Source organism: Odocoileus virginianus, chromosome 8 (genome assembly GCF_023699985.2).
Source record: "Odocoileus virginianus isolate 20LAN1187 ecotype Illinois chromosome 8, Ovbor_1.2, whole genome shotgun sequence".
NCBI classification, from domain to species: Eukaryota; Metazoa; Chordata; class Mammalia; order Artiodactyla; family Cervidae; genus Odocoileus; species Odocoileus virginianus.
The window spans coordinates 37,618,999-37,633,671 of record NC_069681.1 but is presented as its reverse complement, the minus strand read 5'-3'; the positions used below and the strand labels follow the sequence as shown (position 1 = coordinate 37,633,671).

General features: G+C 41.0%; 1 protein-coding gene across 1 annotated transcript in view; it reads right to left on the bottom strand.

The window, feature by feature from the left end:
* LOC110127204 (ATP-binding cassette sub-family C member 4-like) overlaps positions 1–14,673 on the bottom strand; it is a 209,737-nt gene that overhangs the window by 186,602 nt on the left and 8,462 nt on the right. Inside the window, 1 exon segment of the mRNA XM_020877316.2 lies at positions 870–1,094. Within this exon segment, the coding sequence (XP_020732975.2) occupies positions 870–1,094 (225 nt within the window).

Sequence of the window (14,673 nt, the reverse complement as noted above, 5' to 3'; positions counted from 1 at the left end):
CTTTTATACTAGTTTAGACCAAGGTAAACTATGGAATAATTTCATGGCATTCCTCAATATAAAATCACTGAACACATTAAATCAGTCTTATTAAAAGTACTATGATGCACACTAAAGATAAAAGGAAATATTCTATTAAAATAGTTTAAATGAGCAATAAATTGTCTCTAGAATGAATGAAACAGTGTAAAATTTCAAGTTTTATCTCAAATACCCTATCTTCTTTAATATACCATTAACAACAATCACATCTATAGAATATAGTGAGTGAGTCTATACTTGGCATGAATTCTCTTCATATTTTTCTCTAATTAACATAATTATATTGAATATAATGAGATGGATCTTTTAAAATTATAATGATTCGCTTTCTCAAATACATTCTCTGCTTCTAGATATAGTTTAATAGATCCAATCTCTGAAGTTCACTTTTAAATATATATTTGATGTAAATTAAGATTTTAATGAGCAACAACAAAAAATTTCCATAAATAGCACTATGGGATTTAGGCATGAAGACATTGAAAATCAACTTAATATGTTGATACTTCTTTTTAAATATTAATTTAATATTTTTAAAATATAATTTAATATTAATTCAATACTACAAATTTAGTGGGTATTATGCAACAGCCTATGGCTTAAAGTTATCAAGGGCAGCCCTCACTTGATCTCAAATAAAACTTCATTATTTATTGGCCAAGTTTGCTTCAACAAACAACAACAAACTTGACTTGGTGCAAATAGCAAGCTTCTTTGGGAAGGTGTAAGCAATCCCAGCTACGAAATTTTCAGTTTACAGAGAACTTTCTCCAAATGTTCCTGTTGCTTCAGGAGAGGTGCACACTGTGGCACCTAGGGACACTCACCTTGCGGTAGATCATATGGCACACGGCTACTCTCAGCCTCATCCCTACACGCTGAATGTGATAGAAGTACACGTGATGCAGAACAGCCCACACGAGCACGCAGGCGCTCAGCCCTGCCGCATAGCCATAGGCTTCACGCAAAGCGGCAGAATCAGTGGGATCATAGTTTTCAACATAACTAATCATTTTCCCCAAAAATATGGGTTGAACTACTCTGGTGCCTTCCTAAAAGAAAAGAAAAAAGTCTTAATTAGAAATGTCAGTTTTTCTTAATACAAAATTTACTTTTAGCATTCAGTTCAGTTCAGTTCAGTCACTCAGTCGTGTCTGACTCTTTGCGACCCCATAAACTGCAGCACGCCAGGCCTCCCTGTCCATCACCAACTCCCAGAGTCCACCCAAACCCATGTCCATTGTGTCGGTGATGCCATCCAACCATCTCATCCTCTGTCGTACCCTTCTCCTCCCACCCTCAATCTTTCCCAGCATCAGGGTCTTTTCCAATGAGTCAGCTCTTCGCATCAGGTGGCCAAAGTATTGGAGTTTCAGCTTCAACATCAGTCCTTCCAATGAAACTGCTGCTGCTGCTGCTGCTGCTAAGTTGCTTCAGTCGTGTCCAACTCTGAGTGACCCCATAGACAGCAGCCACCAGGCTCCTCTGTCCCTGGGATTCTCCAGGCAAGAACACTGGAGTGGGTTGCCATTTCCTTCTCCAATGCATGCATGCATGCTAAGTCGCTTCAGTCATGTGTGACTCTGTGCAACCCCAGAGACAGCAGCCCGTCAGGCTCCTCTGTCCAGGGGATTCTCTAGGCACGAATACTGGAGTAGGTTGCCATTTTCTCCTCCATCCAATGAATACCCAGGACTGATCTCCTTTAGGATGGACTGGGATCTCCTTGAAGTCCATGGGACTCCCAAGAGTCTTCTCCAACACCACAGTTCAAAAACAGCATCAATTCTTCTGCGCTCAGCTTTCTTTATAGTCCAACACTCACATCCATACATGACCACTGGAAAAACCATAGCCTTGACTAGACAGACATTTGTTGGCAAAGCAAAGTCTCTGCTTTTTAATATGCTGTCTAGGTTGGTCATAACTTTCCTTCCAAGGAGTAAACATCTTTTAATTTCATGGCTGCAATCACTATCTGCAGTGATTTTGGAGCCTAGAAAAATAAAGTCAGCCACTGTTTCCACTGTTTCCCCATCTACTTGCCATGAAGTGATGGGACCGGATGCCATGATCTTACCTGCTAAAAATACATTTTGACAGAATGCTATATTCATGGCTAATTTAAAAGAAAAATATGCAGATCCACTATGCCCTATAAGACAAGCAAGCAACAGTTTAACCTTAAGGCAAAATTTTACATTCAAAGACAGTAAAGTCTTAGTGCATCATGCTTAGTTCACTGTGGATGCTCAGTAAATATGACAACCAGGCTCAATACCAACTGAACCTCAAGATGAAATAGGAGACAGAAGAAAAGTAAGAAATCTACTTCCATATGAACAAGCCTGCTGGCAGTCTACCCATGTCTGCTGTACTCTCAATGCCCCAGCCCAATAGAAAGTCAACCTGGTTCACATATGGGAGACACGGTTTTATCACCTTCTTCATGAATCTTTACAAACTGAGACACTGGCACAAATACAGCCACTCTTTTCCACCCTGAACCCCATATATCTGTAGGTCAAGGGAATGGAAACCAGCTTCAGCTGGAATACCACAAAGAAACCAGGCTTGGCAGCTCTGCAGGCTCTCAGCTCCCAAGAGCACTGCCTCACTATGCCTCTATCCTCTAGAAGTCAGAATGTTCCTTGGAGTAAAGAATTAAACATGGTGGAGGTCAAGCGAAAAAATTATGTCTTCTGTGGTTCTCCATCCACCATCCACTGCAGCTAGTTGTTTGGAAGAAATGTTCTGAATCATCTCTTCCCCAAGGCTAAACCAATTGACTCAGGGTGCACTGAGGCTTCCACCCTGAGTAAGATTTAGGGAAAGCAAGTTCTTTCTCAAAGAAAAAGCAAAAAAACAGCAACACTTACCCATCCTGCCAAACAGCCACTTCACCCCACAGCCTACTTCCTCTCTCTGGTCACTCCTTGAAGGTCCACTTCTCCCCAGGAAGGTCCCCTTCCTTCTCCACCATCAAGGAAAACCAACACTCAAAGAATCCAAGTCACCAAAAGTAAACACCTTGGCCCTCAACGTCATTTCCTCCACAGACTTCTCAAAAGACAAAATGCCAAAATTTTGGAAATCTTTCAGGAGCAGGGCTTTTCCTTTTTGGCAATCCTGCCTTACTAACAGACAGGGGAAGCAACTGACAGGTTTGCTTTGATAGCTTTCTTCTATCTGTCTGAACCTGAGGAACCCACACACCAGAGGAAGGGAAGGAGAATCCATAACACCAAACACCAAAATAATTAAGCATTTTCTGCTCAGCCAGCTAGTGTCTGATCAGGATATTTACCAACAGATGGCTGAGTCCCTCATATGGGTGTCTCATTAAACCTCAACATTTCTGTCTTGATCTATACACATGTACACACACACACACATTCTCAGGCTGCACCAACTGCTTCTCCTTCCATGAAGTCATGGAAATTTTCATCTACTATAGAGGATAAAGGGAACACTATTTAGTTGAAGTATAAGTAAGATGATCAGACCTGAGTAAAATGATTACTTATCATACATTTCCACCATGTCCTGTCATCCATCCCAAGAGGCATAGAGAGCTCTTGGAAGAGACCCTCATACAAGGGATTGCCAAACACACTGTTTATAGAGTTTCCTGAGATGGAAATGTCGAGGCCCACACAGAGAAGCAAGAATATCAAACTGTGCACATGGGCAGTCCCAGCCCAGGTGCCGCCAAGGGCAGTCCAGTGCTGCAGCCACAAACCAACGGAAGCCCAGCAGTAATATCTGCCATCCCAGACTTTCCCGAAACTTGTGGTTCTCTTTGGAAATAACTGTTTCCTGTTACTCAGCTCTCCATATGAGCCTAACATCCTTGTAACTACAGAAGAAATAAGAGTAATGTCATTCACCAAAGAGAATATGAATAAATGTAACAAATCCAGCAAAAAAGACTATAAATAAAGGCAGGTCACTACTGCCTAAACATATGTGGATTTTTTCACTGATAAACAGTATTTGATAATCCAGTTGAGGGACTTCCCTGGTGGCCCAGTGGCTAAGACTCCACACCTCCACACTCCCAGTATAGGGGACCTGGGTCCAGTCCCTGGTCAGGGCACTATATCCCACATGCTGCAACTAAGACCTAGCACAGCTAAACAAATGAATATTAAAAACAACAACAACAACAGTTGAACAAAAGCCTCAATAAGGTATTAATACCAGTTAATGACCCGTATCTGCCACTCATGGGTAATTTTTTTTTTCTTTTTGTTGATAATGATTATTCTTTATTTGGGACAGAAATTTTCAAAAAGATAAAGGTTTTCAAACATGAACTGATACTTTAATCTGATGTAATTTGAGGGGAGAGTCATTTGCTATTCTTAAGCATTATTTTGATACTTCCTCCGATGGACCAATGGAAAGGAATCCATCTCAATACACGAGACACAGGAGACAGAGGTTTGATCCCAGAGTTGGGGAGATCCTCTGAAGGAGAAAGTGGCAATCCACTCCAGGATTCTTGCCAGGATAACCCTATGGACAGAGGAACCTGGTGGGCTACAGTCCATGGGGTCACAAAGAATCAGACACAACTGACTGACTGAGCACACATGCACAACTTTGCCTCCAGCAAGGAGTCATGGCAATTCAGAGAAGTGATGAAAAGTACAATGTACAAGGAATTTCCATTCTTGCATAAGTTTCAACTATTGAAAATATAAAATTAATATTATATTCTATATGAAAAATATCAGCAAGAACAATTTTCCAGTAATTTTTCTCAAAAAATAGAAAACAAAATAGTGAATAGCAAAAAACTGTGAAAACAAAACCCCAAAGTATATATAGAGAATAAGAATACACATATTAAATATGATTCTTCAAAGCTTCCAGAACACATAGGGCAGAAGTGACTGAGGCCATCAAAGGTAGACTAAGTAAATCCATCCCCTCCACACACAAGGGAAGGTTAGAGATGAAGAGTCATTTAACAGGAGAGCTGGCAGCAGTATTTGTAATCTGTGTTTCCATTTCTGACATTTGGTAAAACTGGCTGAGGCAAACCAGGCAAAAGATTTTCCAGGTACCAGAAGATTAGCTCCTGCATATGCTCAATGCTCAGTTACAAGTATTAACTCCAAATGAAACAGTGGTGTAAATCCTAAGGAAAAGTCCAATTTCAGAACACTCTGCTTGCCTTGGAGAGTCTCTCAGAGAGGCAAGGAGTGGCTCTGACTCACCCTGGGGACACAGACACTGGTGGCAGCCACTCCCAGGAGCTGCCCCTACCACACGTACACTGGTGTGGGCAGACACCACCAAGGAATTCTCTCATTTGTACATTCCTGATTCTCACCTTCAACTAATAAGAAATAAAACTGGGAAAATTTTCATTATCAACCACGAAGCTAACCAAACTGAAATTTTCTTGATTGGCAGGAACAAGGTCAAACACTGCCCCTTTAAGCCCTTCCTCTTTGACACCAATCTATGACCACCCCACAATTATTCTTTCCACAAACAAACTGAGTATAGTCCTTCCTCTTTCACAAGAATTCTTCACAACTCAGAAATCATAAAAGATCTTTAAAAGAGCCTAATTTAATACTACAATGTCCATTAATCAAGGTTCTCAGAGAGTCTGAGTGTTCAGCCTTCTGAAAGCACCTGACATTGGGTTCCACCTCTTGCTTCTCAGGGTAACTTCTTGCATGGCTAGGTTAGATGCTAGAACTTCCACAGTGGGTAGAATTCCTCCTCCATGTTAATGTACTTGAAACATTTCTTACCCAACTTCCCCATATCTCATTCACAGAAAAAAAACACAAACAAAACAAAAATAGAAACAAGCTATCAAAGAAAAAGGGTTCAGTAAAACATTCAAGCAGAAAAGAGTGAGCTTGTAGGAAAAAATGAATAGGCAGTTAATCTTTAGAACTGGGGGAAAAGTGACAAAATGTAGAGTTGAGAAAAATCCAGAGATAAGGAGGAAAAGAGGCGAATCTGGGGAAATCATAGCCATCAGGATTCTAGATATCCTAGCCTTTGCTCGTCTTTTACACAGTGGTCTTCATCCTGACTGCACATTAGCATCACCTGGGAAGGGATAAGTGCACTCTGACGCCCAAGGCCCAGTCTCTAAAAACTGGCTTAGAGTCAACTGATTAGGGTGGAGCTTGAAGATTCCTCTCCCTGTAGATTCTGGATGCAGAGACTAACCCCATGTAAGCATCTGCTAAGCTCCACTCTTGCACTGTCACAGCATCGGAACCTGGAATGGCTATGGACCTGCTCTGAAGGAGTTATGAGGGTCACAAAAGAGTTTTAACCAGAGTCCCATGGCACATTTCATGCTTCTAGAAAAGTCCTTCTAAACTCAAGTCCAGAGATTATAGTGATGAAATTAAAATATTTCATTCTGCACAGTAAGAAGAACAAAATGTTCAGTAAAGGCATTTTAAAAATATGAATAAAAGATGAATTAAAATTAGCCTGAAAAATTATCTCTAAAAGGAGAAGGAGAATTGGAATAGAGCTAACAAGGATATCAGCCTTCTTTATTTTTTTTTATTTTTTTATTAGTTGGAGGCTAATTACTTTACAGTATTGTAGTGTAGTACAATACATTGACATGAATCAGCCATGGATTTACAAGTATTCCCCATCCCAATCCCCCCATTGGCCTTCTTTAAAAATAGCCCTTTCTTGATTTGGGAATCATGAAAGCATTATATGATTTTTAATAAGTTAGTTAATAATAAATTTAATAAATAAATTTATTATAATATTTATAATATTTTATCCATTTATTTATAATTTGTAATTTATTTATAAATATTTAATATTTAAATTATTATTTAGTTTAATTAAATAAATTTAATTAATTTTATTTAATAACAGTAAATATTATTACAATATTTAAATAAATATTTAAATTATTTTATAATTTATAATTTATAATATTTATAATAAATTATATTTATTATTATAAATAAATAAATTTGATAAATAAAATGAATAAAATTTATTTTAAATAAATATTTAATAAATAAATTTAATAAATTTTAATAAATAATTTAATAATTATTAAAAAGCAATTCCTAAAACTTCAGAGTAAAATTAAACCAAAGTACCTAAATATATACCCAATAGTTCTTTCTGGTATGGCTCTAACCAAGGGGATGGGTATATATTTAGGTACTTTTGTGAAGAGGGTGAGATGTATGGAAAGAGTAACATGGAAACTCACATAACCATATGTAAAATAGATAGCCAATGAGGAATTTGCTGTTTGGCTCAGGAAATTCAAACAGGGGCTCTGTATCAACCTAGAGGGGTGGGATAGGGAAGGAAACGGGAGGGAGGTTCAAAAGGGAGGGGATATATGTATACCTATGGCTGATTCATGTTGAGGTATGACAGAAAACAGCAAAATTCTGTAAAGCAATCATCCTTCAATAAAAAATAGATACTTTTTTAAAATAGTAGTTTTAAACAAAATAATTTGAAAATATATTCTCTGTGTGATACACCGACCTGAAAACAGTACAAAAAGAAATGCAAAAAAAATCTTAAATTGCTTTCAGAAGTCACATTATAAGGTAAAACAAATGAATAATTATGCTGATATCATTGAGAGTTGGGCTTAGACATGGAACAAAGAATAGATGATGGGAGGAAAGAGATACAGATGTAAGCACAATAAGATGAAGTAAAAACTTCCTGCATCTGACTTGGACTGGAAACACCCATATATATATATTTTCTTTACCTTAAAAAAATATATTCTAACTTCTTCTAACGAAAAAGCCAAGAAACAAACACCAAGAGCAATAAGCACCTCTAACATTCAGACTATGGTCTTTGAATATCATTTCACACTAAAAGAAGCCAGGGCTGCTTGGAGAAACGTATGATTCCAGGGCTGGAGCAAATGCTGTACAAAATGAGCTAGAAACATCCTCTCACACCAGGAACCAAAAAACAAAACAAAACAAAAAATCTCACAAAGACTTCTAGAGTATGTGCAAAATACTTAGGACCCAACCTGAATAGACCCCCACTGCCCAAAGATGGCCAAAGGTTGGCACAAGTGTAACAAATGAAACGGACTGAAGCAGATCAGAAATGCTCAAATCCATGAGCTCAAACTGACATTCACAAAACCAAACCAACAACAATAAAAACTCACCAGCCTCAGAGGAGAACCACCTCATCATTTTGAAAACAGGTTTTAAAAAATGAAAAACATTATTTTCCCATACTTTTCCTATAAATACTATAGTTCAGAGTTAATTGAAGAGCTTAGAACATACCTATTTTGCAGCCCTTAATGAATTAATGGACCTTGAGAGAGGATCATGAATAGTTCCTAACATCACACACACACACACACACACACACACACACAAAAGACGTTATGTATCTCATAAAGGAGGTATACAGTGCTACCTCCTACATAGATGAAAGGGGTGAAGAAAATCCAAATGAGTTATATCAAACCTCTAGATCTAAACACCAACTAAGGTGTCAGAGGAACACATTAACTGACACAGGGGGAGAAGCGATCAGCCAAATCCAGGCTGTCAGAATCTCTACAGGACAAACAACCTAGAGATGCAGGGTAGGGGGGAACAGAAAAGCAATCTGTATAACCTGTGTCAGCCAAATGTACCTTATTTAATACTGTTTCCAACAGCAAGAGGCGCAAAAGACAACTGTGAGTTCTGTCTAGATACTGATGATACTAAATTTAATATTTATGCATAATAACAATAATGTTTATGCTAAATATGTTCAGTAAGGGAAGATTCCACATCTTTTAAAGATACATACTAAAATAATTATGGATAAAAAATATATGATGTCTTGGAACTGCTTTAAAATAATCTTGGGAAGTGAGAGTGAGTTTCAGATGAATCAAGATGGCTCATTATGGCAACTATTGAAGCTGACTTAGGGTGACATGGGCTTCCCTGGTGGCTCAGCTGGTAAAGAATCTTCCTGCAATGCAGGAGACCTGGGTTCGATCCCTGGATTGGGAAGATCCCCTGGAGAAGAGAAAGGCTACCCACTCCAGTATTCTAGCCTGGAGAATTCTATGGACTGTATAGTCCATGGGGTTGCAAAGAGTCAGACACGACTGAGCGACATTCACTAGGGTGACATAGGGCTTATTTCCCTTTACCCTTCTGAGTTCCTAGCTGAGGATCCCTGTAATGTATGACAGAATAACAAGAGAAAACCAAACAGAAGTTTATTATGTATATTTCTGATACACATGCGAAATATCAAGCAGAGCTGACTGACTCCCTGAGATGGCCCAAGCCGCCACCTTAAATGCATCTCCAGCTAAAGACAGAAGAAAAGGTGAGGGGGCACCTATGACAGGTTAACAGGAAAAGCAGCTTCAACTACAGCAGGGTTGGGTGTGTTATGCTGATTTCATCCTTCTTGAAGACTGTCCTTCAGCAGGATCCTGCTGTAATTTAGAGCCATCCTTCTTTTTCCGGTACAGAGAGGCAGACACCTTTACAAAGAGATGTTTCCTTTATCACTGTAAATGTCCCTCATAGGAAAGTAACTTCTACTCTGTCTTCAGGGTTTCTCCTGTGTCTATTTCTCAAAAATTGAATCAACTCACAACAATCTTTCTGCCAGACAGTCCTATTCTGGAGTGACACATTGTGTTATCCTTTCATTCTGTTCTATTTTTGCATTTTTGAAATGTTCTTAAAAATCTACAGGGGTTAAAAAGAAAACTATAGAAAGCAGTTGACAGAGGAGCACAGAGCTGTTGCTAGAAAAACAGCTCCTCTTGGCTCTGAGCCTCAGTGGAGGCTGTGGGAGGAGAGGACAGAAGACAGAGAACACGGGTCTAGGAGTCAGAACACTGCGCTTCAGAAACCAGGTCGGCCACCTGCAAGTCACATGACCCTAAGCCCATCATGTGCCCTCCTGGGCCTCCAAGTCTTTATCTGTGAAAATACCCATCTTGCCTCCCTCAGAGGAATCCTGGGACAACTAAATGAGCTATAACAGCTCAGCAAGCTCTGAAACCGCCAGGTTTTTCATTACTTTCATTATTAGAAGTGCTGGAAAGACAATTCCTCTATTCTTAATGGCAGAGGCTGGTTTCACAAAAGGCTTGGAAAACTCATTGTTGCTCACAGGCGATCATAGTGGAAGAACTCTTGAAAAAGTCATGTGTAAAAGCCAAATTTTCTAGACTGCAATTAAAGTTTCACTTCTAAGCATATTGCTAAAATTTTTAACCATTATAAATGCAATCTTTTAAAAAAGAGTCACCTACTTCCCTGACTACTTAAAGAAAATGGATTGAGGGGGTGGAAGGAACAAGTGAAATAGGTGAGGGAACTTAAGAGGTACCAACACCAAGTTGTAAAATAAGTAAAAGGGAATCGGGGGCAAAAATAAATATATAAAATTTTTAAAAATGAATAAAGCATGGGATTATAATATACAACATAGGAAATATACTCAATAATATTGGAATAACTTTATATGGTGACAGTTGGTAACTAAACTTACCATATACTCTATAAAATATTAAATCACTAACGATGTATACCAGAAACTAATATAACATTGTAAGCCAATCATGCTTCAATTTTTAATTTTTTTTAAATTTTATTAAAAAATTACTTAGAAAAAGAAAAGAAAATGGATTGAAAATCATCACCCTCATTTATAACTCAAGGTCATCACTGTGGATGACTAACACCTAATGGCTAATGCTGTGCTCTCAGGAACCAGCAGGGCGCACACAGCAGGTCTGCTCTGCAGGTCCCTGTCTGCTCGGCTCAACGCCCCCTCCTCCTCTCCCTTGCTGTGTGGTCCTCAGTGGTAGCTCTCAGCTCACAGTATCTTTGCCACCAGCAGACACTCCTCAGGCTCCTCGGTTGAGCAGAAGTGAGGGACACATGGAAGAAAGGGTTGGGAAATAAAGGCAAAAGCCCACCGAAACTCTCAGGGAACCAGGCCTGAGTCGAGGCACAAAGCCCAAAGAGGAACTCAGAGGATTCTGTTTCCTTCCTGTGCATCAGTTGAGCTCCAAAGTGAAGGTTTACACACACATGTGCTTCCCCACAGCCTCCACCTGGACCAGAGACCATCAGTAAAAGTGGCCTCAGACAAAGGCCAAGTGTCCAGACAAGGCTGGGCCACATCTAAGGGTCCTGGGAAAAGGATATAACTCCCAGCCACACCTCCCCTCTCAGGGGAGACTGGGTGAACCCACTCTGGCTCTCTGAGGTCACCCCACTTATACACCAGCAATGAAGACCTCACCTCTCAGAGAGAAGTACTGATGACCTGGAGAGGTGGTCTCTGTGTCTCTGGCCCAGGCAGAGACTTCAGGCTGGGGCCCCACCCTGAGGGCCCCAGGCAGGTGGAGACCTGTCCTTCCCACCTGTGGTCCCCGTGGAGGTGCACACAGGGGCCAGGGTGCTGGGAACTCTCTGCCTGTTCTGTTCTAATTAGCATTGACCTGAAAGGGCTCCACAGCCTGCTACCTGTTTCACTGAGTGGTACAGATACTCCTCAGTTCTCACAGGACAGAGGTTTTCATATCTCAGAATCCTAAGAGCCTCACCCTGGACTGGCATCACCCTGCTTTTTCCCACTGGTGCTGCCAGGAGTACCTGGGAGGCCCTGCTTGTGCTGTGGGTGGAAAGAGCACACTGCTTGGGATCATGGATGATCCACGGGCATTCTGTGCACCTGGGGAATTGAAAGAGGGCTGGAGGTCACAAAGGAAACATGTTTGTGTTTTAGAAAATCCTGGGCTGAGTTTAGATCTTCCACCATCTAAAATATAAAGACCAACAAGCAGAACAGATAGATCACAACATGGAAATTTGCTTCATAAAATCAATTTAAGTAACTAGTACTGCTACCGCTACTAGTCCTAGCAGTGCTACCACACAGAGGAGCCCCTACATTCAAGGTCCTCTGCTCCCTCTTCTCTGCCATGACCACCCAACAACCAAGCTCCTAAAAGAGGGGCCAGGGCTCTACCAGTTGCACCTTATGCAGCCCCAGGCCTGGCCTTCCTGGATCCCCAGCAGGAAGTATTACCGGGGCTGGAAAACTTGGAAATCAACACTCCCAGCACCACAGTGGGGCAGATTCCCTCTCAAGAAGAACCACAGATTCTGTAGCCTCTCCCTCTATGTCTGCTTCTCCTATGAACTGCCACAGCCAAGACCTGGGACTCATATTAGGATGGGATCCATTCGAGGCTTAGGGACCGCACCTAAGGAGCTGACAGCCCAGGACAGCAAGAAAATCCACATGGGCTATGCTTTGAGACCCACTTGCCTTCAAGCCTCTTTATCATCTGGTACCAAAGAGAAACTAGAGAACCAGGGGCAGCAGAGAAAAAGCTGCTCCAGGATATGATCCAACAATAAACCCAGAGGCCACTCATCCAACTAGGCACCTGGCATGAGCCACACCTACACGAGGCCCCAGGGTTTCCAGACAAGCAGGACTCATGAGAACTCACCCGGGATAGAAACCTTAATGGAGGGTGCATGAGTTCTCCACAATTCATGGTGAAGCTGGAGCTCCTCCCCATGGGGGGCTCTGTTCTGGCTGACCTGGCCCATGGGGAGGGGGCAACCCAGGGAAGGGAGTGATGCTGGGAGCTCTGGCAGCTCCCAGGACCCCAGGTTCTGTTCCACAGGAAGGGGACGATCCTTTCCTAGGAAAGCATTTATCATATGTGACCTGGGAAAGTCAATAATTACTTGCTGAGCAACTGTCAAATGTCTTATGTTATTCTGGGCTCCAGTCCAAATTTGAGTAAGTAAGAGTTGTTCAGTCATGTCTGACTCTTTGGGACCCCATGGACTGGACACTACCAGACTCCTGTGTTCATGGAATTCTTCAGGAAAGAATACTGGAGTGGGTTGCCATTTTCTTCTCCAGGGTATCTTCCAGACACAGGGATCAAACAAGGGTCTCCTGAACTGCAGGCAGATTCTTCTGAGCACCAGAAAGTTCAGTTCAGTTCAGTTTAGTCACACAGTCATGTCCGACTCTTTGCGACCCCATGGACTGCAGCATTCTAGACCTCCCTTTCCATCACCAACTCCCAGAGTTTACTCAAACTCATGTCCATTGAGTCAGTAATGACATCCAGCCATCTCATCCGCTGTCACCCCCATCTCCTCTCACCTTCAATCTTTCCCAGCATCAGGATCTTTTCCAGTGACTCAGTTCTTCGAATCAGGTGCACAAAGCATTGGAGCTTCAGCTTCGGCATCAGTCCTTCCAATAAACACTCAGGACTGATCTCCTTTAGGATGGACTGGTCGGATCTCCATGCAGTTCAAGGGACTCTCAAGAGTCTTCCCCAACACCACAGTTCGAAAGCATCAATTCTTCTGCACTCAGCTTTCCTTATAGTCCAACTCTCACATCCATACATGACTACTGGAAAAACCATAGCTTTGACTAGATGGACCTTGTTGGCAAAGTAATATCTCTGCTTTTTGATATGCTATCTAGGTTGGTCATAACTTTTCTTCCAAGGAGCAAGCATCTTTTAATTCCATGGCTGCAGTCACCATCTGCAGTGATTTTGATTCATGGACTGTTGAAGCATGGCTTGGAGAATTTTGAGCATTACTTTACTAGCATGTGAGATGAGTGCAATTGTGTGGCAGTTTGAGTATTCTTTGGCCTTGCCTCTCTTTGGGATTGGCATGAAAACTGACCTTTTCCAGTCCTGTGGCCAATTCTGAGTTTTCCAAATTTGCTTGCATATTGAGGGCAGCACTTTCATAGCATCCTCTTTTGGGCTTTTAAATAGCTCAACTGGAATTCCACCACTTCCACTAGCTTTGTTCTTAGTGATGCTTCCTAAGGCCCATATGACTTCACCTTCCAGAATGTCTGGCTCTAGGCAAGTGAACACACCACTGTGATTATCTGAGTCATGCAGATCTGTTTTGTATAGTTCTTCTATGTATTCTTGTCACCTCTTCTTAACATCTTCTGCTTCTGTTAGATCCATATAATTTCTGTCCTTTATTGTGCCCATCTTTGTATGAAATGTTCCATTGGTATCTCTGATTTTCTTGAAGAGATCTCTAGTCTTCCCCATTCTATTGTTTTCATCTCTTTCTTTGCATTGATCACTGATGAAAGTTTTCTTATTTTTCCTTGATAGTCTTTGGAACTCTGCGTTCAAATGTGTATATCTTTCCTTTTCTCCTTTGCCTTTAGCTTCTCTTCTCTTCTCTTCACAGCTATTTGTAAAGCCTTCTCAGACAACCATTTTGCCTTCTTACATTTCTTTTTCTTGGGGATGGTCTTGGCCCCTGCCTCTTGTACAATGTCACGAACCTCCGTCCATAGTTCCTCAGGCACTCTATCAGATCTAATCCCTTGAATTTATTTCTCATGTCTACTGTATAATTGTTAAGGGATTTGATTTGAGTCATACCTGAATGGTTTAATGGTTTTCCCTACTTTCTTCAATTTAAGTCTGATTTTGGCAATAACAACTTCATGATCTGAGACACAGTCAGCTCCCGGTCTTCTTTTGCTGACTGTATACAGCTTATCCATCTTTGGCGGCAGAGAATATAATCAATCTGATTTCATATGGAC